The 27,356-nt window shown below is 44.2% G+C and overlaps 1 protein-coding gene across 3 annotated transcripts in view; it reads left to right on the plus strand.

Moving 5' to 3' along the window:
• The window catches only part of FSCN3 (fascin actin-bundling protein 3), a 305,725-nt gene that overhangs the window by 234,862 nt on the left and 43,507 nt on the right, over nucleotides 1-27,356 (plus strand). For 2 of the 3 annotated variants that reach the window (XM_078656097.1, XM_078656093.1), the window contains exons 5-6: nucleotides 26,409-26,579; nucleotides 27,093-27,310. In XM_078656097.1, coding sequence (XP_078512223.1) covers nucleotides 26,409-26,579; nucleotides 27,093-27,298 — 377 coding nt within the window. In that variant the 3' untranslated portion in view covers nucleotides 27,299-27,310. Of the gene's footprint in view, nucleotides 1-26,408; nucleotides 26,580-27,092; nucleotides 27,311-27,356 lie in introns of those variants that run through there. The other variant, XM_078656104.1, reaches the window with a different exon arrangement.

Consider the following 27,356-nt stretch of genomic DNA (forward strand, 5'->3'; position numbering starts at 1 on the left):
TCCACCAATCTTGTGGCTGCAGTGCAGCTCCAAAATTGGTTGGATTCATGTGACGCAAGGGAGGAAGTCCCTCCCTTTCCGTCTCTGGTCACCTCTAGGAAAGCTGTGGGGAGAGGAGCACTGGACGGAAGGCCGGGCAGCCAGCAGCATTTATGGTGAGTGTTCCACCACCATTTATTAATGATGCCAGCCACCACTGTTCATACGGACCGCCACCATTGCTCTTCCGCTTGGACTGCATTGTGAGCTATTAACAATTTGTGAGGGGGTGACCCGGCATCGACCATTCATATCCTCCCCATACCACATATATCAACCATAGTTAAGACCGATGTTCCCGAGAAGCCGGCGGAGCAAGGGTTAATCGACCCCGAAGCCTCATACATACAGGAGGGAATCCACCCACCAGGAAATCACAGCCAAAGGGAGCGGAGAGAGGCGGGGCCAACGCCACGTGAGAAGGACCCGGGAAAAAATGAAGCATGCCAGATTCGAAGAGAGGGGAAGCCGGATTCTATTACAGGACCGGAGGCTTCGGATTATGCTTCTCTTTCTTATATTTGCTACTCACAGCAGCCAATGAAAAACGTTTTGTATGCAAATAAAACTACATTTCCCATGATGCTTGCCCATACATCACATCCTGTATAGCCCCAATAAGAGCTGCTGCACCCTGTGTCTCCTCCTCTTTCTTTGCTGCTCACACAGACAGTTAAGTGCTCTGAACATTACGTGATAATTTAGGTCGTAATTGACTGTTGAAATTGTCTGGGCGATGTTGCGATTATGTTTGCGCTTATATCGCGCTATGTTGAATACTGGTGTTTATTTATGTGTATTTGGTTGTATTAGGGGCCATTATGCTTTTTGCTTTAAATTGACATTTTTTCTCGATTAGCGCTCACTGGCGCTATTGTTTTTCCGCCTTTTACGGCTTGAGAAGCTCCCGCTGGGAGCGGTGTGTTTTGCGGGGGGCTCCCACTGAGGCTTGGTATTTTGGTTAACTGGGTTCCCGCTGGGAGCACCATAATGGGGATGCGCTCCAACCCGGAGCAGATCTTGCTGTTACACCGACCTCATGCCCGGGCTTCGCTTCACTCCCTGCTGCCGCGGAGTGCCGCGCTGCGGTCAGAAGCTTGGTATTTTGGTTAACTGGGTTCCCGCTGGGAGCGCCGTAATGGAGATGCACTCCCACCTGGAGCAGATCTTGTTCTTACACCGACCGCATGCCCGGGCTTCGCTTCACTCCCTGCTGCCACGGAGTGCCGCGCTGCGGTCATGGCTCAGTTAGATCTCTAGTAGGCGCGCGCCGCCATTTATTTTTCTTGGCTGTTACGGCGCTGTGAATTCAACGCGGGTGGCCTAATAAACCCCGCTCACCTCACAAGGCCGCGCTGCACTCGGTAGCCTCCCCCCATTGACAGAGTACACAGATTTCCTCCGGCTTATTGGTTGCACTGTGTCAATGAGGCCTAGTGGCAAGGTTTTGGCCTCCTATCTCAGAGGTTCAGAGTTCGGTTCCAGGTTCTGCAGGTTGTTTTATTTTTTCACAATTACGAAAGTATATTTAAATTACAGTTGGGATGGACGTTAATCTGATGCTTTCTGTATTTGTACTGCATTGGTTGTGTGCACGTGGTAGCGCTATTGGTTTCACTCACCAGAGTCCAAAATGCGATCTCCTGCGGGAGTGGAAATGTCGCGCTGATGTTATCTGCGACATGCCTGATTGGGCCTGCGCTTGATCTTCATGACAAGGCCTGGCTTGGCCGTACACTGAATCAAAAGCTCTTTCAAGATCTGCATACTGCGCTGGTGTTGCAACGCTACAAATGAGTCACTGTGGTTTGTGTATAGATTTTTTGTTCTAAGATTAGGTGTTTCAATGATTAGGTTTTCTGAGTTAACACTATTCATGTCACTTCCATAAGGTTGTTCTGATCATCGCGCGGTCTCGCGCTTTCTCCGCCAAAGACTTTCCCTAGTAGGCGAGTGCGGTTATGGAGTCATCACGCTCCGGTGTGCGTAACCCACTTGAGCTTCATTTGGGCGATTTGACCTACGCACGTCGCACGCGTCCCCTGTTTGTTTCGAGGTCACATTGCCTCGTGCTCTACATGAGCAGATTTCCTGGTAGCCTCCAGGCAATAACAATAGGCTGGCCCTCGGAGTGCGCACACGCTCTTGGTATTTTACGATGACTCGGACGCCCATTGGGCTGGTATAATGACTACAGCTTTGCTGGGGAGCCGGTATATTATTCATTTCTCTATTTTAGTGTGCACAGGGTTGGCTCCCCCTCTACTCCTCCATTGAGCTGTGCTTTGCACTACTATATATATTTAATACGGATATCCCTTGAAGGTGATTGGTGGGATATATATATTGGAGGATGAGAACTAATTGATAGGAGCGCAAGAGTCTCCTGAACTAATTATGTTGACACTCAGGTTCTCCACGTTCTTGTGTGGTCAACAGGGCCCCAGGTATGACTTTCCCTAACGCAGGGTTACAGGACTTGATGGACGCCCATCATCGTTCTCCTACCACAAATCCTTGAGCATGATTTTGTTTTATTTTGTTTTAATTCTATTTATTTTGTATTTTCCGGTTTCACCAATACGTAAGACATCCGCGCGTGCGACGGGAATTAGACTAGGGCGTTGTGACGAGAATTAGACTAGGGCGTTGCGACCTCCCCCTTTTGGGTATGGTTGATGAATTGCCCGATGGCGTCGCCAGGCTTCTGCGTTTCTAGTCGTCTAAGAAAGGGATTTTCCAGACTTGACAGGCTGCACAACAATATCCTAGTCGGCGTCGGCCACGATTGGTGATAGGCGTTGGTATGACGCCATTTGCGCCAGCTCTTCCGAGAATCGCAAATCCTTTCGCTAGGCTGGGCACCCTTACACCTGATCCAGGTAGGCCCTTTGCGACAGATCCCTCTGGGACAGTTTCGTTATTGGTGGCACGCGGCTTCGTGCATTTAGCGTTCAGGAGTGAGTCTAGTGTCTCCACCTTCCCTTCGTTGGCGGTTTTTTCGGTGTCGGTTCTGATGGGTGATGCTAGGTATACGTTATCCCAGCTCTCTAGCACTCCAAGTACCAAGTTATTTTACCTTTCGAGTTAGCGGGATATATATATGTAGGGATAAGTCTATCTTAACACAGTCACGGGCCTGGGCCTCACACTTCCAGACATTGGCTTATGTTGGACTTCTCCGGTTATAACCTTCATACAATGGTGACTCTTAGATTAGGTTTATCTCAATCCTACGCAACTCAGTTGTTGTACGACCCAACCTACAGTGCTATTAAGGTTTTTCCGATGGGATCAGCGCAGGAGTTTCCATTCGGGTGAGTGCCAAAGTAGCGGACCTTGGGGACCGTCACTCGACAGTTTTTCCGATCTCTCAGTTATTCGGGTTCTTTATCGTGCATGCCTCTTGAGGCTTCTGCTCAATAGGCGCAATTTCTCGACTGCGAGAACCTCCAGCGGGTATAGGCATATACACCTTCTTAGTGGACTTGTTCCAGGACCCAGGCCATTCTGCCGAAATTCTCTGATTTGGGGTTCCTGCGCTATGCCCCCTTTAGCATACAGGACTGATTTGTCAGTCACAGACGTTCCAGTTGGAGGTCAATACCATTAGAAAAGAAGGTAGGTCTGGTCTCACGAAAGTCGATGAAAATGATTTTTTCCCCTCCGATTTTCCGGCGACTGGGGTCACAACTTTCGCGCATGGAGCTCTCCATTTGTTTTTTTTTCCAATGTTCCTTGGGTCGGTGGCAGCCGACTCGGTTCCTACCTAACCTTACAATTTCCCCCTTTTCTCATGCAGTTACTCATGTAGATCCGGGCAGATGTTTTATGATTCACCAGGGAGCTACGGTTCGCAGGTTAACCGTTGCCTTTAGTAAGCACGGGTCAGGGTTGACACATGGCAATGTGGTAAGTACAGTTTTCCCCAGGTGGTATGGATGCCAGCCTTGTTTTTAGTTACAATTACGTTTCCGGTCTACATTATTTTCCAGGTTTTTTCTTTGAACGCGCTGAGGGCGTTCTTTTTTGTGTTTCTGGGTCCCACTCAGGCTAAACGTTTCGACAACAGAGGGTCGCTTGGTTGGTATGAACACCATGTGGCAGTTTAGTGAGAACCGAATTCTCTGATTTGTGAACTATTTATTGAATAATGTACGGGGAATTTAGTAGCGTTCCCGTTACAGCGGCCATTTCGGCCGTTTTCTGCGGCTCACTCTCGGTTCAAGGCAGGTTGCTGAATTTGCGTCGGGTTTTTCTTTCGAGTTTCTTTTTTGTGGCGTAAAAGTCCCAGCCCGGGATAATTCTCGTGTTTTGCTTTTTTGCCAAAGAATAGATAACAAGATGTCGAATGGACATTAACTATTGTCAGGCTGTGTTGCGAGGCATTCCACCTTTAGGTGTTCCTACAGCGAGACAAGCCGCATTTTACAGGTACAGTATCTACTCTAGTACATTGCTCTGTAGACAATGTCTGGACTGCAGGTGGTCAGGGTCTGGTCACATGAATTCGAATGAATGCACGTTGTGGGTATTTCTTTCCATTCCTTAAAGCATGCAGCGATGATTATCGGATTTACTATCTGAGGTTTTTCTCGTATAATTGTTCATATTATTGTTGATCATTACTGACATTTTATATGTGGGTCCGAGGCTAGTTTAGCCGAGGGTTGAGGGCATATTTTGCCAGGATGGATGTTCAAAACCAATTGTGAGACGCAGTCCGTTCAAGGACCATACTTATGATTCTTGTTTTTGATGAGTCCCATTGTTTAGCAAGTTTTAATTCTACTGATAGATTTTCTCAAACTATATTAAAACAGTTTATTATGTACCGGTGGGAGATATAAGACTGTAGTGTGCGGATAAGCGTTAAACTAGCATAATCTGAAGCCTCCGGTCCTGTAATAGAATCAAAAATTAGCTAGCATTCGCGCCAAGAATTTTCAATTCTATTAAGGACACGGAGGCGAGGATTATCCCACCCGGTTTATTACAGTATTGGTAATAATTACCCACCCGCATGTACTTGATATTCTGTATCAACAGAAGTTACGGGTTTTCCCTGTCTCATTCCTTTCAGCTTCGAGTAAAGAAGGAGCAGGTATTCTTCTGGATTAGAAGATGTAAAGTTTCCAGTTTGAAGATGGTTCTCCATGTTGAAGGATAATTATTGGGACTCATATTCAGCGGATTGGACTGGATTTGTTAATGTGTGGACTATATATAAGTTCGAGCAAAGAAAGAGGAGGAGACACAGGGTGCAGCAGCTCTTATTGGGGCTATACAGGATGTGATGTATGGGCAAGCATCTTGGGAAATGTAGTTTTATTTGCATACAAAACGTTTTTCATTGGCTGCTGTGAGTAGCAAATATAAGAAAGAGAAGCATAATCCTCGCCTCCGTGTCCGTAATAGAATTGAAAATTCTTGGCGCGAATGCTAGCTAATTTTTGATTCCAGTGAGGGAGAAAAGCGCCGCGTCAGGGAACTAATCCTCAAGACGGAGAGAGAACCACCTGTCCGACAAGGAGGAGAACACAGTGGACGACACATAACATGACGCAGAATAAGACGGAGGCTTAGAGACCTGGTCTGAGGAGTGGTGGATAACCCCGGAGGACGCCTGTAAGCCACCGCAACTCAGGAGAGCTGTGGCCACTGCGGTACGTGATTCGGGAGGAGGGAGGGAGTGAAGGGTGAGAGTCGGGGAAGGGAGGCACAAAGGACCGCACCGAACTTTGTAGTTTTGTCTCCCCATCCATGCACTGCTTTTAATGTTCACCCCACTTGCACAAGCCTTACCCCAAAACGAACACTTTGTTTCTGTGCACCTATCCGACGCGGGAGTTGTTATATAAATAAAAGGGATATCTCCCGACTTCTACCTTCCATTTACTCCATCTTTTGAACTCAGAAGCGTAGGATAAGCATAGGATAAGATCCCTTTTTTGCTTGCTTATTTCTGTTCATACTGTCCTATGTTCCTTTTCTATTTGAATGCACTCTTCTCTGTTGCACTATTGCTACACTCTCCCTGGGATGGGGAAGGGCCCTATCCTGGACTTTAGACCGAGAAAACAGTGAAACTTACCGCTACTTTCTCTCTTTTTTGCCTCCTGGGGTGTCTCTCTCAGTAACAGATGAACCACCCCAAAGGAAGATCACGGGAAAAGGACAAAGAAAAGAAACCCCCCATCTTTGTTGTTGGCTTTTGTTTATGCCCCTTCAATAAAAACTCACCAAAATTGATCAGCCGATAAGGCCTCCAAGATTCTTTTTCTGCCCGTCCCTCTCACAGACTGCAGGGCTTCGTTTGTTTATTTTGATTTGAGCACGCATGGACTGTTATTTATTTCCATGTGGTTTGCGGTCAAGAGCTGGAGGGCACCAGGTAGGAGGAGGACTCTGCCAGGGGAGCTTGCCACAAAAGGGCCGATGGCGATCTATGTATTACAGAACACCGTCCTCCACAGTGAGTGGTACCCCGTGGACAGGAGGAGCACAGTAACCAGAACTGACTTATCCATAAAAATAACATGCCTCAATTTCCAAGCAATCCCCGGGGAGGCTACACATACCATTCATTTCCTGGGTTTCTCTTCAATAAGTCTGACTCAGGCATATTTCCCTATGTTTCCACTCCATAGACTATTAGATTGGTTGCATGGCCGACCTCCAAACGGAGGTGGCCGCAGCCTAGAGAGGTCCCTGTTGTATCGCGAGATAATGCTGGGTGAGTTTATTTGCGGGGTGTGCATGTCCCTGGCGAGTTCTGTGAAACCCGGTGACGTGATTTGGATGGTCTTGCCACCCTCTGTGTCCTGGCTATTATTGAGTGGCCTACACACGCGCATGCCAGCAGCCCCGCCTCGCGGGCTAATTGATATCACCCGGCACTCTGCTGACATCGAGTGCGGAGGTGAGAACACCACATTGGTGACGAGGGTGTGTCTGGACCCCTGTGAGAACGCGGTAGCTTGTGTTAACCTTCACCTCTCCCCACGTGCCACGTGATTTGGCCTGGCGCTCCTTGGGGACTGTGCAGCTTCCCCCAAAGGCATGCAAGATGGCTGGAACTTGCAAAGGACACCTGCAGGGGTGGAAGGAAGCAGGTGTGGTGCACCAGTGCCCCGGTGGGCCCCACAAACAGTGAGTGACAAAGGTGGGCAGGCAGCTGGCCTGGCCATAATACTCCTGTGAGGCAGCTAGACATCGTTAACACAGTTAAAGCGTACAATGTGGCCCCCATCCCGGCGGTTGAGCCATTTATGGTGGAGGGGGCTCCCTCTGCTCAGGCCCCAAGGTGGAAGGAGTAGGTGGAGAGAGTGATCGTGTTCTTTGAGGTGACCAAGGTGGACATCGCCCAAAAGCGTGCCATGCTGCTACATTTAGGAGGGAAAGATGTGCAGAAGATAGCAAAGACAGTGACTGAAACAGCGCCAAAAACCCATCTCATACTCATTAAATGCCCATTTTGAGCCAATGGCAAACAGGGACTACGAACGCTTCATTTTCAGACAGGCACGGCAGAAGCCTGATGAATCCCTAGGTATATTCCACGCACTTCTAAAAGAACTGGCAGGGACCTGTGATTTTCAAGATGAGACCGAAGAAATAAGGGGCCAGATTATTCAAGTGTGTGCTTCGGTGAAGCTAAGGGAAAGAATACTGGAGGAATCCGGAAAACCATTGGCGGACATACTCACCCTGGGGAGAATAAAAGAGCTATCAAAAGCCAGGGAGGCACAGATGGAGGCCGCTCTTCAAATGCCCATCAAAACGGAACCAGTCAACGCAGTTTTCAGTATGGCCACGGGAGCAGTGGCTCGCACAAGGAGCCCTACCATCACTGAGTTGATGGCCCGCACGCGGAATGTCAGGGTCAAGTCATGTGGGTACTGCTGAGGGCTGTCATACAGACCGTTGGACTGTCCGGCACGAGGGAAGAAGTGCACGGCCTGTGGGAAGTTTAATCACTTCATGGAGGTGTGCAGATCTGCTTGGTACGGGCAGGAAGGTCTCAAGTCAACATGATTCCTGAAGCTCAGGAACAGGGCAGTGACATGGACGATGATAATCAAGAAGAACACGTTGTGCACTCAGTCTTCAGAGTGACACACAGACGCGCCTACCATGATGCCAAATCCTGGTAGCGGGGCGCCCAGCAACAGCAATAATTGACACGGGTGCCACCATAAACATTATGTCAAGGGAAGCATACAGAGAATTGCTGTCTCCCCGGCATTGACGACGGCCAAGGTGAAGGTGTTTGCATATAGCCAAACCAAGCCTTTACTCATAAAAGGGAAGTTTTAAACCAGAATAGCATATGACTACCACGAAGTGGATGCTCAGGTGTTCGTGACTGAAGAAGGGCATGGCATGCTACTGGGCTGCAAGTCAGCAGAAGCGTTAGGGATTGTCACATTCGCGTTTGGTATCCATCAAGAGGGTGTGAGCCAGATACTGGATGAATTTCCAAAAGTGTTTGACAGCCTTGTATGCCTGAGTGACAAACAAATACACCTGCACATTGACCCAGCGGTACAACCGGTGGTTCTTAGGCACAGGAGGGTTGCTTTTCATCTAAGCCCGCACGTCGAAATGGAACTGTGCAAGCTGGAAAAAGTTGGAATTATCGAGAAGTTACATGGTCCGACACCGTGGGTGTCTCCGATAGTGGTCGCCAGAAAACCAAAGCAGCCAGGAGTAGTCCGAATATGTGTAGAACACTGCCATCAACAGGGAGAGACACCAGACACCCGCCATAGATGGCCTAATTGGGGAGCTCAGCTGAGCCAGCTGGTTTTCTAAACTTGACCTAAGAGCGGGATATCACCAGCTGGTCCTGGATGAACAGTTCCGATATACAACAATTTTCTCCGCTCATGTCGGACTGAGGCGCTACAAGCGTTTGAGTTTTGGGATTTCCTGTGAACCCCGCTGACACGATTTGGATGGACTTGCCCACGCTGCGCGAGCGCGCCTAATAAATGGGTGTACGCATGTGCGAACGGCGTCAGAGACTCCCATGCGCTGACACCGTTTCAGGCCACCCTCTGTGTCCTGCCTATTATTGAGCCGCCTACACGTGCGCATGCCAGCAGCCCCGCCTCACGGGATAATTGATATCACCACGCACACTGCTGACATCGAGTGCAGCAGTGAAAACACCACAGTCCCCTCGCCTCGGAGGCATCTCCTTGCACTCCTGTGCTTAGCAGAGCCATAAAGAGGAGCCTGACTGCTCTCACCAGAGCCCCAGTAGTCGAAGCAGACTTAGAGGTCCTGTGTTTTAAATGGAGAGTTGTAGCCAGACAGGCAGCAGGGAAGCGACCTGTTTCTACACTGCAAGTTCCAGAGATAGCGGCTGCGAAACCAACGAGCATAAGGAGAATATCTGAGGAAGTGACCAGTCCTAGGAGGCTGGAGGGCTGGACGAGTTGGGTAGCTGTCACCACAGCAGGACCGGGGACCCTGCTAGACAGGAGGGTCAGTTTCAGCTCCTTGGTGAAAAGAACTGGATCACCCACAATTTTAAGCTGAGCGGTGCTCGTCTGGTGACTGAGGGGCTGCAGCTTCATCTCTGTATGCTTCCAAAGTGGCAGAATAGCAGTTTGTTGGCACTCTGTAAATAGATATATGCATTGAGAAGTATTTGTTAAAAGTGAGAGTTTTTAACCACGAACTGAGAAACATTTCTGTTCCCTCCCTGATTCCAATGCTATTAGTGAACTAAGAGGCAAGTCAGGGGTCGCATGTACCTATATGTTGGCCAGATTAATATCATGCATGGATCAAAGTTACACTACTGTATGCTAATTTAAAAAAACATCCTTCTCCCTCGCTCACCAAAATTGGCTAACCAGTCTTGCACCCCACCACGTTCAATATCCACCAGCCTCCACTGGTGTAATGTTCTATCACTTTATAGAGGATCGCCGACCAGTGCCCCAGTGAGTTATAACTCCTCCGTCTTGCTCCTACCTTTGGATTCCTGCTAATTACAGTTTTGCTCTAGACCTACTTGCTCCTAGATGTGTTACAGTTTGGTCTAGTCCTGTAACTTACCTAGATTCAAACATTTTGCCTTGCAAGAGCTGTCTTTCATTTGGGGTCAAATACCTTGGAGATGTTTGTGCTGTTGGCCCCTTTCCTCCATTGGCTAATTGGCACTACCTTCAAGGAGGAATTCACTCTAACCTATATTACACCTGGGACAGGCAGTGTGGCTTCCGGAAGGGGTTGTTCTTCAGAGCCTCCCATAAAGTGGGAAAGGACCAATCCCTATCTCTGGCATTTGACAGGTTGTGATTTTGACAAGTTTCCTCTATCTGACTTCATCAATATTGTTTCAATGTATTTCTGTCCAGCTTAGTGTCATGAATACTGTAGCCCTTATTGTTTCATGTTCTTGTAAGACCACTTAGATAGGTCATCCAGAGAATTAATTGCTCTGTCATGAGTGATCAGTATTCATGGATTGTGAGATCATGCTACTATTTCGTTCTTGTCTGGGGCTGCAAAACCGACACAATAAAATTGGTTCCAAAAATTATTTGATGGCATTGGCTACATGGAGATCAACGTGATCGGGACCTTTGGTTGGATACTTCTGTGTATTTAATGACTCAGTGCCGTCTGTTTATATATATATATTACCCACTGGCAATCGCCGCTGTGCAGTTATACATAGATCTGTGTTTCCATAGGAAGGGCATTCTTTGGTTGCTTATAACTTTAGTACCATTTGATGAATCTTCACTAACATTTCCCCAAAATTGTTTATCCACCTCAGTTTCTTCCTGGAACGTTTAGAGGTGATCCGCCAAGTGGGGACGACAAAAAGTGGGATTGCAAACCCAAACTTCACCAAGCACAGCCAATTATCCTACATATTACAGCGCTCATTACATGTTCTATGACATAACTGCAACATTCGAAATTACATAAATGATGACAGTCTGCATGGCGGGAACACAATTTATAGTTACCATAGGGCACAAGTTATATTTACTGGAGAGAGATAACTATAACTGGTGAATTTCAGAGTGTTTTTTTTAATTGAAAACATTACGTTGTCACTGAAATTTCATTTAACTATAACATCACTTTAACCTTCGTTTTTTTCTTCAGTGTATAAATATATATATATGCAAAAAAAAGGGAGCACTCTGAGCCATCCAGTGCGTCATCAAATACTAAAGATTTGCATCTTCCCAATCCCCATTTACCCACCTTTTGTATACATATGCACAGACATTCACACACACACATAATGATATGTTTATAGGTATATAGATATAGATCTAAATGTCCTACTTGTCATCTTCTTTTTCCCCGGGTCTCTCTTTCACAGTTGTGGCTTTCTGATGACACTAGCGCTGGGACGCCCCGTTGCTGAGGCAGCCATGCGCTTTACAAATCACATAACATACCATAACTATTTATTAGTGTGTGGTTCATGTGGGTGGTAATCCCTCTTCCGGTTATAATTTTTTACTCCCTTTGACCCCTCTTGTTAGAGAGAGAGTCATTATAATGATGCTAATTAAATATATAAATATATTTATCAACAATATAAATGACTCTAATGACTCCCAATGTAAATATACATAAAAAGAGTCCTGATGTACTTATCTGTGATGTAGTTAGTGCAATGCAATTGTCCCTTGATATTATGGACATGATGTAAAAGTCCTACACCATATGACTCATCCTGTGTGTGTCACATCCAGTACGAAACAGTTTGATACCAGGGAAGACCTGCCTCCAATTTAAAGTCGTCACTGCACACTGCACACAACTGGCCTTTGTTGGGATGGAAAATTTTTGTTGTCATAGGCAAACACGGATCATGCGTATGCGCCATGACATAGGCCTGTTTCAGGGTGTTGGACCAGTAGGGGAACCCAAAGCGATACCCTCGTAGTGGTGGAAGGCTCTGGTAAATAGCTCACTTAGGGTCCGATTCCGATTCTGTAAAATCCCTTACAAATAGCAGGACAGAGCATATTTCCCGTACGAATCGTACCCTTAAACGTCCCCGTACATACGATGAAGTACGATTCGGACCCAAAGCAGATGTCCGTACGAATCGTACGAAAGACCATACGACTTAAAAATCCATACGAATCGCATTCGGAACACGCAGTGCGCGCCGTCCGTACCGATCAAAGCAGCATTTTCCGACCCAGCAAGTACGATTCGTCTCGTCAAAACTCCGTACGACTCTTTTTCTACGGGAGCTCAAAACGTCCGAAAAAGCAGATTTCGACTCGAACCGTGTACGAAATGGACCCCTCCCCCCCGGGTACGGTGCGTACACACCATGATTGCAGGGGTACGGTGCGTAGGGGTATGGTGCATAGGGGTTCGGTGCGTACACCCCATGATTGCAGGGCTACGGTGCGTATGTGATTGTGTGGCTCTCCGTACGAATCGCTCATACTCGACGTTTTCCGTACGAATTGCATTCTCATTCCCTGGTCCGGATCGTACTTGTTGGGTCGTACAGCATGTTTACGATTCATATAGTTCACTGTGAGGGTCCGTGTCGTACGGATTTTCCCTTGCTTTTCGTACGGTTCGCAACGATTCGGTCGTATATTTTTCAAACGAATCGTACTACGCGATTCGGACGGAATTGTACGAGTCGTACGGAAAGGGCTACGGATTTGATTCGGTCGTACGATTAGTTTACCGAATCGGAATCTGCCCCTTAATGTCCCCAACGGCCCCATACGCCTTGAAACCCTTAATGGGGTGATATGTTCACACTTAACAAATAGGAATTATTATTACTAGAAGCTAAGCAACAAGGCCAAAGTGGCGGCAGCATAACGTGTAGTGGTCAGCAGGAATGAACAAGTCCTTTTTAGCCTGTGTCACTGGAGTAAGGCCCACTCACTTTTTAAATGTTCCGCTGCTGTGTGGTTAACTCACCCTTGGCTTACATCGATTAGATGTAAAGTGCTGCACATCAGAGGAGTGCTAACTTTGGGCTGGATATATATGTGCCTGAGAAAAGTACAACACAGGTAAAGAGAAGTGCTGTGTAATGTGTGCATGGTGAGTGCATGTATTGGGTATATGTATACCTGCAAGAAGTACATTACATGAAGAATGTAGTGCTGTGCTGTGCATGTGTGGTGATTGCATGTACTGGGTGTGTGTGTGTACTGTTGTGCAGCACACATAGTGAATTTGTGTGCTAGCAGTGTATGCCTGCAAGTGACACACCATAACACACTACAGAAAGGCTAAAGTACAGGGCAGTGCGCATAGTGAATATGTGTGCTGAATGTATGTGTCCCTAGGGTGGCACAATGCATGGAGGTAACAGTACTGGTTAGTGTGTGTGCTGAGTGCAATTGTGCCTTTAATTGCACATTAGATGGAGGACTCTGGGTTCCATTTTTGGAAACCAAGACCTGCCTAGTGAAGACATGAGAAATACACTAATCCCCCAGACAGATTTCTATATTGCTGTATTCCTGTGAGCTAGGTGGGACATACTGAAGAAGGGAGGGTTAGCAGTCAAAATATCAAAAATTAAATATCGACCTACAATAATATCGAGGTGATAATATCGAAGAGACAGAATATCGATGGACAGAATATCGATGGACAGAATATCGAACCTAAGGTAAGTAATATCGATTTCTTTAATATCGATGTTAGTAATATCGAAGTTAGTAATATCGATATCTTATATATCGCTGTTACTAATACCAATATTTATATTATTGATATGTATTTTATTATGTATTTAATATGTATGTGTTATATGTTTTTTGTTAAGTGTTCTACTGGTTTTAAAATATATGTATACCATTTTTATATGTTATTAATGTTTTGATAGGGAAATAGGATGGGAAGTATTTTAATTATACTAAATTAATTATTGATTTTTAGGAATTATATATTGTAATTACGTTTTGTGTTGAAGTTCTATAGCGGGTTGTGGGTATATAGGGGAATAGGGTGGTAAGTAATTTAAAGGTAATTAAGTAATAATGTATTTTCATTAATTGGTATTGATAATTATATTATTGTTAATTAATTATTAGTTGGTAATTATTTTTATTAATTGGTAATACAGTTTTATTAATTGATTAATTGATAATTATGTTAAGTGTATTATTTTATTATTGGAGTGTGTTGGGCGTTTATAGGGGAATAGAGTTGGAATTAATTGAAATCTAATTAAGTTATTACATTTATAGTTGGGTATAGATAATTAATTTATTGCACATTAATTATTCATTGGTAAATATTTAAAATTACAATTTTTTGGTTATGAAAATGTATAAATTGTTTAATTATTAATTGGTAATTAAATGGTATGCAATATTATGTATTGATATCTTTTATTAATATATGAATAAGTAATGAATAATTGGTAATTCATGTTTAATAATATGTTTTTATTTTAAATATTTTATTGTTCAATGTGTATTAATTGGTAATTAATATTTAATAATTATTATTTATTAATAATTTATTGTTAATTAATTATTTATTGGTAACTATGTTTTTATTATTTATTGGTATTTGTAAATAGTCTAGAGTTATTTAATGATGAATTAATTAATTATTTAAAGAAATTATTTTATTTATAAGTATGTTATTTTTAACTTCTATGCTATCCAACACTTTCCCTACTGTTCCACTCTCTGCAGTTGAAATAGTAATTTGTACCCCTACTGTCAGGGCTAGGGTGGCTGGTGGTCTAGGGCCCGCCCCACTCTGCTTTCGGAGTTGCCCTTGTGACAAAATGCATCAGTCCTCTTTGAGAGGGCGTTGGTGGCTGATGTGCTTCAAACCTGCTTGTGCTGTTAAGTTGCATCCATGTTTGTAGGTTTGCGCAGGTTTCCCTGTCCTTAGCTGCTGTTTTACTGTGTTTCCGCCTAATGCGTGAGGTTTGGCATGCTCACGCGTAATGCGTGAGGTTTGGCATGCTCACGCGTAATGCGTGAGGTTTGGTTGTCGGGTCGCGTGCGTAAGCGCCGAAGGCACGCTAACTTACGCGACCGCGCCCTGCCTCCTGTGCTCACTATTCTGGATAGTTCCTAGGGAGTGGCTGTGGTTTCTTCCTGCTCCCTTTCCTGTTTCCTACTGCCCAGCGTTTTGGAGTGGGATTTCACCGGAGGCTTTCGGTGTTCATTGCAGGGGGCGTGGCAGTTTTCCAGCTTGCTCCGTTTTCAGCTTTCCAGCCTTCAAGAACCAAGTTGGAGCGTTTCAAGGGGATTTCTCATCCATCTGAGTAGTAGAGTAGGTCGTACTCTACAGGTAGGGAATAGGAATTCCTGGTTCCCAGTTCTTGGCTAATTATGTTGAAAATTTGCAAAGGTGATATTTAAAGCTGCCAAATGCATTATAAGTGATTTCTAAAACTAAGAAAGTTCGTATCCTTTAATGTTTTATTCCTCAAGTAGATAATCGCAATCCATTGCTGGCAAGGGTTGTTGATAGTGTTTCAGGGGGAACGCAAAGCATATTTGAATGCGCGTAAAAGCTGTTTCTATTGCAAGATTGTCTAGGCGCATTCCCTTCTTGTGATGTCTGGCTTATAGGTCAAATGGGTTATTTCTTGTTAATGATGTTTATGAGGTAATCATTTAGCTTGTCCTTCAAAACTTTGGTAAAGGAGTTTATTTGCTGAAGTGTGTTGTTATTTCTTTGATGAAGAATCTGTCGCAATTCACAAGAGATTGAATTCGCTATTCACAAGTGATTGAAAATTAAACAGCATAATTAATAAAGTGTTATATGTTGAATACTACTGTGTAAGAAGCTTTCTGGATTATTAGAGAGAGCTTGTTTATAGGCTTGTGTTTTAGAATCTCCACAAAGGTTATAGCTAACTTAGAATTTGCAGAATATTTTGTTACTAACTTTTCCTTTTCAGATCTCCTTCCCCGCAGTTCCCTTCCCAATTCCTTTTTCCCCTCGCTTGATCACTCCAAGATTCTGTGTAGTAATTACATTCGGAATTGGAGGTATCGAGAGGTGGGCCCTTATAACTTCACGACAGACCCTGAGGAAGACGTCGCCTGACAGAATAGTGAGCCCACGAATTATTTTCCCCCTGGTCTGTACGTGAAGTCATAATGGCCACCATCAATGATTTAATGTCTGCAATTATGCGTATACAAGCAGACTTAAAGGAAACCATGGATGTAACTGCTTTGTTGGCAGCTAAGGTGGACAATATTCAATTACAGAGTACTCCTCTTCCGGAAGAGTTTCAAGAAACTGGTGCTAGCAGAGGAAATACAAACATAGCTGTTACAGTACCCCCCCAGATTCCTTTGGCAGCTCCTGAACGTTTTTCTGGGGACCCCTCTAAGGTGCAAATCTTTTTGACCCAGATAGAGTTGCATTTTGCTTGTAGACCAGCTGCGTTTCCAACCCCACAGTCTAAAATTGCGTTTTTAATTTCCTATTTGACCGGAGATGCCGCAAACTGGGCAGTTCCTTTGTTCAGACAAGATGACACTCTGCTTTACAACTGGAAAAGGTTTGTGGAAGAATTTGAAAAGGTTTTTGATCGCAGAACTGTTACTTTATCTGCAGATAGAGAACTACTACAGTTGAGACAAGGCAATAGGGACCTTGTTTCTTACTTGTCTCACTTCAACAGGTTAATCGCTGAAACTTCTTGGCCAGAAGAAAAAAGAGCTGCCCTCTTTTATCAAGGTCTAAAAGACGATCTAAAAGATGTTTTGGCACAAATTGATCCTCAACCAGTAATTTGCTCTGAATTGATTAATCTAACACTGCGTTTAGACCACAGGCTCTCTGAACGGAGATCAGATAAAAAAAGAACAGACAAACCAAACTGGAGATCAGAAGTTAAATCTAGGCCTCAATCTACAAATTCTGAAACTGGTTCGGAGCCTATGGAAATAGGAACTTTAAGACAACCATTGTCAAAAGATGAGAAAGACAATCGTCGAAAGAATGGACAATGCCTTTATTGTGGTCGAAAGGGTCACTTCGTGAAGGACTGCTTAACTAAGCCAAAGGGAAAATTTCCTAACTCTAGTAAGTCAGCAGCTTTGGAAAAAACAGATCTAAAATCGGAAAACTAATTGGCCCAAGATGTTTGAAGGGAGATCTCTTGGGTACCATTGCCTTCCCTTCTGTGAACTCATGTGTCTCTAACTACAAAGCTCATTTCAGATTGGCCGTACAAATCAGGATAAGTCATGAAACATGTCAAATGGAAGTTTTAGTTGATTCTGGAGCTACAGGGAATTTTGTAGATTTAGAAACTGCCCAACGCTTAGGAATCATCTGTGAACAAAAAGAGACTCCAGAAATAGTGCAAGCGGTGGATGGAAAAATTCTAGCTGGAGGGCCAGTAACCATGCAAACTTCTAAGGTTGTTATGTGCTGTGAAGATGCTAAGCAACAAATACATAAGGAGGAGCTTCAATTTGATGTTATCCAAGCACCTCAGTATGGGTTTATTCTAGGAATGCCTTGGCTTTGCTTACACAATCCAACCATAGATTGGCGAAAGAGAGAACTGGTTTTTCTGTCTGATTTTTGTCATTCTTCTTGTCTTAATGCCCCAAAACCAACTCTAAGTCAATTGGCCACAGCCGAGGAAAAAGAAACATTGTTACCTAAAGTCTACAAGGACTTCGCAGAAGTCTTCAGTGAAGTTAAGGCAGCTCTCCTTCCTCCTCATCGAAGTTATGACTGTCAGATCGATCTAGTACCTGGATCAAGTGTCCCAAATTGTCGCATTTATGCTTTATCTGAAAAAGAAAACCAGCATTTGAGAGAATATCTCGACCAATATCTAGAGAATGGATTCATCCGCCCTTCCAAGTCTCCGGCAGCGTCTCCTTTATTTTTCATTCCGAAAGCTAATGGGGAATTGAGGACTTGCATCGATTATAGGGCGTTGAATAAGATCACAGTCAAAAATAAGTATCCATTGCCTCTCATCCCTGTTCTTTTGGACCAAGTTAAAAGGGCAGAAATCTACACTAAATTGGACCTCAGAGGAGCCTACCACTTGGTTCGTATCAGGCAAGGTGATGAATGGAAGACTGCTTTCAAAACCCGATATGGATTGTTTGAGTACTTGGTGATGCCATTCGGGCTGTGCAATGCACCAGCAGCTTTTCAGTTCTTTTTGAATGATGCCTTGAAAGAATTTTTGGATCTTTTTGTTATTGTCTATATAGACGATATTTTGATCTATTCTGATTCCGAAGCTGATCATGAAGGGCACGTCAGAAAGGTTTTGAACGCTCTGCAATCTCATAATTTGTACTGCAAATTATCTAAATGTGATTTCCATGTTCGGGAAGTTGAATTTTTGGGAGTTCTCCTCACTCCTACTGGGATGAAAATGACCGACAGAAAGATCAAAGCTGTTGCTGATTGGCCCACTCCGACATCTGTTCGAGACATACAGTGCTTTTTGGGATTTGCGAATTTTTATCGCCGCTTCATTGATCATTTTTCTGCTGTGGTAGCTCCCATCACACGGTTGTTAAGGAAGAAGGTGAACTTTGAATGGTCCACAGAAGCTGAACATGCATTCCAGAAGTTAAAAAGAGCCTTTACTGAAGCTCCTGTTCTCATGCATCCCAATGTAGAGGAACCCTTTATCATTGAAGCTGACGCCTCTGATGTAGCTATAGCAGCTATTCTCTCTCAAAGACATCACACTACCGGTCAAATGCATCCAGTTGCCTACATGTCTCGAAAACTAAATCCCGCAGAACAAAACTATGTAATAGCTGAAAAGGAACTACTAGCGATTCTAGAAGCCTTCAAAGAATGGAGACATTACATAATGGGAGCGAAATTTACTGTAACCGTGTACACTGATCATAGAAATTTACAGTTTATGAGCTCAGCCAGAATGTTGACCCCGAGGCAACTCAGGTGGATGATGTTCTTTGCCGAATATGACTTCATAATTACCTTCCGTCCAGGTCAAGACAACAAGAAAGCTGATGCCTTGTCCAGAAAAGACTCTTCTTTGCATCGCTTTGAAGGAACTCCTCAACCAATAATCGATCCAGGCAAAGTAATCAATGTACTTTCGGCAGACCAATTTTTGGAGAATATTCATGAAAATTTTCCTTCTTCTCAGTGGAAATCATGGCTGAACTCCAATGTTAACCAAACCATCAAAGAAGGCATACCTTTCCATGGAAAGCAAGTTTATCTGCCCTCTTTGCAATTACAAGAAACTGTGTTTAACTGGTTACATTCACATCCTATGGCTGGGCACCCAGGCCCTCGAAAGACTGTGGAAAAAATACAAAAGATGTTTTGGTGGCCCACGCTGCAAAAGGATGTGCTGAAAATGGCTAATGATTGTGAGGTCTGTGCAAGATTTAAATCCGATCACACTAAGCCTAAAGGTTTTCTACAGGTTCTACCTACACCAACTGAACCATGGAAACATATTTCTTTGGATTTCATTACTGATTTACCACCAATTCAACAACATACTGTGATTCTAGTGGTTGTGGACAGTTTAACCAAATATGCTCATTTCATCCCTTGTAAGCAGCTACCCACTGCGGGACAGTTAGCACAAATATTTATGCGACATGTGGTGCGCTTACATGGACTGCCTTCAGTCTTGCTTTCGGATCGAGGGTCTCAATTCTCTTCCAAGTTCTGGCAACAATGGTGTAAAGATCTACACATCACTTCCAACATGTCCACTAGTTATCACCCCCAAACTGATGGGCAGACTGAAAGACTGAACCAAACTTTGAAACAATACTTGAGGTGTTATGTTACGGACTCTAAGAAATCTTGGTTGGATTTGCTTTGGATTGCTGAATTTGCGTATAACACTTCGCTGCATTCATCAACCGGTTCCTCTCCGTTCCAGGCACTCTATGGCTATGAACCTAACACCATACCGTTGACTATGGCTAAAGACGATAGTGGTGTACCAGCAGTTAGAGACTCTGTACAACTTATGCAAACTATTCACCGTCAAATTCAGGATCGTTTGTTACAAAGCAAGAAGAAATACAAGGAGCAATATGACAAAAAACATCGTTCAGGTCCTGCGTATGCCCCTGGGGATAAAGTTTGGTTGTCTACGAAGAACTTAAGCTTCAAACACAAAAGTATGTTTCAACCTAAGTACATTGGTCCTTACCCAGTTCTTCGACAGGTGAACCCTGTGACATTCAAGTTGTTGTTGCCTAGGTCTCTACGAATTCATCCAGTGTTTCATACTTCCCTCCTTAAACCTGCTAATCAGAATCTGGCTCCCCGTCCAGCTCCGATTTTAGTTCATGGTAGTTGGGAATATGAGGTACGAGACATTTTGGATTCTAGACGTCGGGGTTCCAAGTTGTGGTACCTTGTCTCCTGGAAGGGATACGGTGCTGAGAATGATTCCTGGGAACCGGCTGACAATGTTCATGCTCCACGCTTGATACGCCGTTTCCACCTCCTCCACCCTCTAAAGCCGGGCCCTAGACCACTCTTGGGAGGGGGGTGTACTGTCAGGGCTAGGGTGGCTGGTGGTCTAGGGCCCGCCCCACTCTGCTTTCGGAGTTGCCCTTGTGGCAAAATGCATCAGTCCTCTTTGAGAGGGCGTTGGTGGCTGATGTGCTTCAAACCTGCTTGTGCTGTTAAGTTGCATCCATGTTTGTAGGTTTGCGCAGGTTTCCCTGTCCTTAGCTGCTGTTTTACTGTGTTTCCGCCTAATGCGTGAGGTTTCGCATGCTCACGCGTAATGCGTGAGGTTTGGCATGCTCACGCGTAATGCGTGAGGTTTGGTTGTCGGGTCGCGTGCGTAAGCGCCGAAGGCACGCTAACTTACGCGACCGCGCCCTGCCTCCTGTGCTCACTATTCTGGATAGTTCCTAGGGAGTGGCTGTGGTTTCTTCCTGCTCCCTTTCCTGTTTCCTACTGCCCAGCGTTTTGGAGTGGGATTTCACCGGAGGCTTTCGGTGTTCATTGCAGGGGGCGTGGCAGTTTTCCAGCTTGCTCCGTTTTCAGCTTTCCAGCCTTCAAGAACCAAGTTGGAGCGTTTCAAGGGGATTTCTCATCCATCTGAGTAGTAGAGTAGGTCGTACTCTACAGGTAGGGAATAGGAATTCCTGGTTCCCAGTTCTTGGCTAATTATGTTGAAAATTTGCAAAGGTGATATTTAAAGCTGCCAAATGCATTATAAGTGATTTCTAAAACTAAGAAAGTTCGTATCCTTTAATGTTTTATTCCTCAAGTAGATAATCGCAATCCATTGCTGGCAAGGGTTGTTGATAGTGTTTCAGGGGGAACGCAAAGCATATTTGAATGCGCGTAAAAGCTGTTTCTATTGCAAGATTGTCTAGGCGCATTCCCTTCTTGTGATGTCTGGCTTATAGGTCAAATGGGTTATTTCTTGTTAATGATGTTTATGAGGTAATCATTTAGCTTGTCCTTCAAAACTTTGGTAAAGGAGTTTATTTGCTGAAGTGTGTTGTTATTTCTTTGATGAAGAATCTGTCGCAATTCACAAGAGATTGAATTCGCTATTCACAAGTGATTGAAAATTAAACAGCATAATTAATAAAGTGTTATATGTTGAATACTACTGTGTAAGAAGCTTTCTGGATTATTAGAGAGAGCTTGTTTATAGGCTTGTGTTTTAGAATCTCCACAAAGGTTATAGCTAACTTAGAATTTGCAGAATATTTTGTTACTAACTTTTCCTTTTCAGATCTTCTTCCCCGCAGTTCCCTTCCCAATTCCTTTTTCCCCTCGCTTGATCACTCCAAGATTCTGTGTAGTAATTACATTCGGAATTGGAGGTATCGAGAGGTGGGCCCTTATAACTTCACGACAGACCCTGAGGAAGACGTCGCCTGACACCTACGCTATTCAACACTTTCCATACTGTTACACTCTCTAGAGTGGGAATAGTAATTTTTACCCCTGCGCTATCCAAAACTTTCCCTACTGTTGCACTCTCTGGGGTTGGAATAGTAATTTATACCCCTACGCTATCCAACACTTTCCCTACTGTTTCACTCACTGGAGTGGGGATACTAATTTTTACCCATACGCTATCCAACACTTTCCCTACTGTTGCACTCTCTGGAGTGGGAATAGTAATTTTTACTTCTACGCTATCCAACACTTTCCCTACTGTTTCACTCACTGGAGTGGGAATAGTAATTTTTACCCCTCAGCTATCCAACACGTTCCCTACTGTTACACTCTCTAGAGTGGGAATGGTAATTTTCACCCCTGCGCTATCCAACACTTTCCCTACTGTTGCACTCTCTGGAGTTGGAATAGTAATTTCTACCCCTCCGCTATCCAACACTTTCCCTACTGTTGCACTCTCTGGAGTGGGAATAGTAATTGTTACCCCTACGCTATCCAACACTTTCCCTACTGTTGCACTTTCTGCAGTTGGAATAGTAATTTGTACCCCTACGCTATTCAACACTTTCCATACTGTTACACTCTCTAGAGTGGGAATAGTAATTTTTACCCCTGCGCTATCCAAAACTTTCCCTACTGTTGCACTCTCTGGAGTTGGAATAGTAATTTATACCCCTACGCTATCCAACACTTTCCCTACTGTTTCACTCACTGGAGTGGGGATACTAATTTTTACCCATACGCTATCCAACACTTTCCCTACTGTTGCACTCTCTGGAGTGGGAATAGTAATTTTTACTTCTACGCTATCCAACACTTTCCCTACTGTTTCACTCACTGGAGTGGGAATAGTAATTTTTACCCCTCAGCTATCCAACACTTTCCCTACTGTTACACTCTCTAGAGTGGGAATGGTAATTTTCACCCCTGCGCTATCCAACACTTTCCCTACTGTTGCACTCTCTGGAGTTGGAATAGTAATTTCTACCCCTCCGCTATCCAACACTTTCCCTACTGTTGCACTCTCTGGAGTGGGAATAGTAATTGTTACCCCTACGCTATCCAACACTTTCCCTACTGTTGCACTTTCTGCAGTTGGAATAGTAATTTTTACCCCTACGCTATCCAACACTTTCCCTACTGTTGCACTCTCTGGAGTTGGAATAGTAATTTCTACCCCTCCGCTATCCAACACTTTCCCTACTGTTGCACTCTCTGGAGTGGGAATAGTAATTGTTACCCCTACGCTATCCAACACTTTCCCTACTGTTGCACTTTCTGCAGTTGGAATAGTAATTTTTACCACTACGCTATCCAACACTTTCCCTTCTGTGGAGCACCTCCAATTGCTGCTGGAGCTGGCGGCGTAAGCTCATAAAATAACCCACTTGCAGGGTGCTGCTGCGCATCCCGCATGCTGTCAACCCTCCTTGGCTTTACTTTTACGACACACTTTGCATGCTCTTTGTTACCTTTACAGATACCAAAAAGGACTTATCAAGGTCCCTAATATTCTGAGGGCTGCGTACTCTTATCATCATTTTTGCAGGTAGGTAATGGTGTTTACTCCCCTTGGTAGTCTATCCTTGTTGTTATAGTAAATGCAACTTTAGACCGCCCTTTCTTTGCTAAAATCAGTCGTTTTGTTACTAGATATTATCAATGTTTGGAGTGGTGGTGACTTATAGTGTCATTCTATAGATATTATACTTCTCAAATATGTTATGGGAATTATGTTCAGTGCCAGTTTACCTATTTAATTTCAACAATCGTTGGAGGAACAGTATTTATTAGTATTCTTAATACATTTTGGCTTTCAGAACTTGGCAGCTCTGTTTTTTTTTTTACTGGATTTTATGTGCATTCGATTGCAAAAGACACCAAACACAGATGTATACGCTTTTTCGCAGGATCAGCATTTGAGTATGATTCGGTAGAGCAGGTATAATTCTTTGGAATATTTAAGCTGTAGGCCAGTTACTGCTTCGCACATTTGCCATCTGACCTATGTGGCTATGTGGCCTTGCCTGACTTATCTTCAACATCATGTTACATTTTCTCTTAGAGGCTATTATGATTCAGTCGGCTTATAAGAAGGCTTCTAGACCTGTACTATTCTACAGATCCAAATATTTGTTTAGCTATAGGTAATCAAATGTATTATTTTTTCTTAAAGTTACAGGTAGTACTACTTACTTTTTAACATAGTGCATCCATTCAGTTGATTGACTTTTCGGCTCCATGTGGAAAACTTAGGTGCCCATTAGGATGGCGGGTGGACTTTGTCCGCCCGCCATCCTTTTGTGGAATGAGACCGCTCGCCATCGGTGCGAGGGTCCCGTTACATACATTAGGATGCACCTGCCACACAGGTGGGCGCATCCTGCATTCCTGACATTGTGGCGGGCGGTGCACTCAGCACGGCCCGCCACAATGCCAGGAAGGCATGTCATGCACTTCCATACACAACATGGCAGGCACCGCGCGGTGCCTGCCATGTTTTGCATGGAACTGCAGGGAGGTACCATAGGTACCCCCCATGTGCACTACCCCACCGGGGTCCCTGGGGGCCCGCAACGGGCAGCATTTTCTCGAGGTGTTATGGAGGTTACATGGTAATGAATGCAACACATTAAATGTGCGCCAAAACTGTTTGTCACTTTTATTTCCTTTTTTAATCATTTTGAATACATTATTGTTTTTATCAATGTTTTCTCTTTTCTGTGATATCATCTAATCAGCCTTGTGTTGGGTGAAACCATCTATGAAGCATCACTATCAATATATCTGTAGTTAATGTTGAAAAATTGTAATTATGGTTATGATATTGTTTGTGATTTTTTGTGATAACAGGAACAAGTGAACATACCATTCACTTTAATATTTGAAGTTTTGATGGATTTCTTTGAGTATCTAACTATATTGGTAATTGGAAAAATGTTCTGTGCATTTGAAACGTATGAACAGTCACCCTCATTTACCTAGACCAATACAATCAATATCATATACATTGTAGGAGTGCTCCACAATTCTTTGGTTTGTTCGTGTCTGAGCTGGGTAAATATTGTTTTTCTCTGGTCCAGATACACACATCGAGCCAACAGGTGTGTTATAGGGTTTAGAGCCCCTTTGTAGATTTATTTATCTGGTACTGCTCTAAATAGAGATGTGCGACTGCTGTACCACTGTTGCCCCTTTTGTATAAAAAGAACCTTCAAACTTGATTGGAGCTTTGTGAGTGCCCGTGTTCGAGGAACTCACTCAGACACTGCAAGCTTCCTCACTGCTGGAGCAGGTAAGACTGGTTACAGACCAATTGGTCCTTGGGGGACTTGTTGCTATGGATGCTGCAGTGCCAAGACACTTTTGACTACTTTTGCTAAGAATCAGAGTAGACTCTTATGTTAAGGCCTACTAGTGAACATTCTCTGGATGTGACCACTAGTCAATGAGGAATAACCCCTACCATATTACAAAGAGCAGGTGGGAAAGGGATTTGCTAGCGAAACCCTAGAACCTCGACTTCAAGTGGAAATCTGGTAATGTTTATTTATGTCGTAACATTGCTTTAAATGTGCAGAGTTAGAAATAAAATACTTTTTTATTATAAAAATAAGTATTTGACTGGACATTAATTTATTGACTCAGCCATGCGTGCTTCGAGTTATGAGACGTGTTCACTAACCAATATTCACACTTCCCCCTCAAGGGCACCTTGGACTGCTCTACCACAGCTACCACTGAGAGTCAAGCGCAGAAGGGGCACTCGGCCCAGTTGCTCAGGATCCATAGTAGGTCGACCCCGGGATATCAGGAGTAAATTGTTTCAACTTCCACGGCTGGGCCCAGTAACCCCTGCGTGCACCGTGAGGCTCTGAAAGGGGTTCTGACAGCCTTGGACAGCCATAGCTCCATATTGGAGATGTCAGTAGACCTTTTTCAGTTCTGAGCATGTATTCTTACATCCCTAGGTATTCCATTTGGCCCTGGGGACCGTTCTTCTTCAACACAGACCTTGATATACAGGACCTGCTCCCTGTTTATTTATGCACTGTCCTAAATATATTTTAGTTTAAGTATTTAGGTAAGCTTTTTTTCAACCTCCTCGGTCATCCAGGAATTGACATATAGGTTGAACACAAACAATGGCAATTTTAAGTGAATATAGGCATCTAGCCAAGCAAGTGTTGCTGTCTAAATATTGAAGAAATAATGAAATAGGCTACTTACCAATACCAGCATTGCTGCTTTGTGCAACCCCGCCTTCAGAGGAGAAAGAGAGGGTTTAATGGAGCCCTGACATGTAGAGTTCCCATAGTACAACTAGCCCAGTTTGCTTATCCACACTCACATTGACTTAATCTTTTCTCTTCTATAGACTTGGCATCAATTGCTAAACTGTGACGTTACCAAGCCTGTTGAAAATTGTTTTCTTTATTGATTGTGGTATTCCACTAACTCTGTCCCTCAATTCTACACAGGGCCAGACGAAGAGTTTGTGTTGCGTCTGAGTAATCGTGCATACCTTCTGCTGCGCAGCCGCTATGGCTACATCGGTTCGTCTGTGTGTCAAGGAGATCTTCAGTGCAACCAGCCTGACCCCCTCACCATTGAGCTGACACAGTGCAGGCAAGGAACTTATCACTTTGGAGGTAAGGCAGAAGGGGCGGGAGGTAGACAGGTTCTAAGTCTCTAGTGTACAGCAGACTTATGGTCAAGGGCATGCTTTCAGCAATGTAGTAGGTCTCCTATGCAGAGTCCGCACTTATAGGTAGCTGACCTTAAGCCTCACACACCAAAGAGGACTTATACTAATCACACTAACTCAATCAATTCCTGGGTCTCGACTGCCAACTTCTCGGTTGCACACCACTCAACAGTACTTGTGAGCAGAGAAGAGCACAAGTAGTGAAGAGTCAGGGTAAATGGAAGAACTGGTATTTCTCCAACAAATTGAGGTGGCAGGTACCAGTGAGGAGGGGTTGCTAAGACTAAGGTTGAGTAGAAAGGGCCTTACAAAACTAGCCTTCAGTTCCTTTGGAACATATAATCGAAGTAGTGCATAAACATTCCATTAGATCTCTTAAGACACTGTTATCTAAAGTGTTACTGTCCATAAGCCTAGGTTTCTACTTTTATGAATGTATTGCTACTATTGTTTCCAGTTCAGGGTGGCAAGTTTTGGCACGTACAACATAGTGGAGCCATTACAATCGATGGGCACTGTCCGCTGAATTTCTACATTGAGATCCACGGGGACAACTTCCTGGCGGTGCTGGCACCCAATGGCTTCTATCTGCGTGCGGACCAGTGTGGGACCTTAGCGGCTGACAGTGAAGACATCACCAGAGATTGTTTGTGGGAATTCTAGCAACCACAGCAGGTGAGTCAATTAGTGGTGGCTAGTGTCTCTGCCATAAAGTTCATGG

This window comes from Lissotriton helveticus, chromosome 1_1 (genome assembly GCF_964261635.1).
Source record: "Lissotriton helveticus chromosome 1_1, aLisHel1.1, whole genome shotgun sequence".
Lineage (NCBI taxonomy): Eukaryota > Metazoa > Chordata > Amphibia > Caudata > Salamandridae > Lissotriton > Lissotriton helveticus.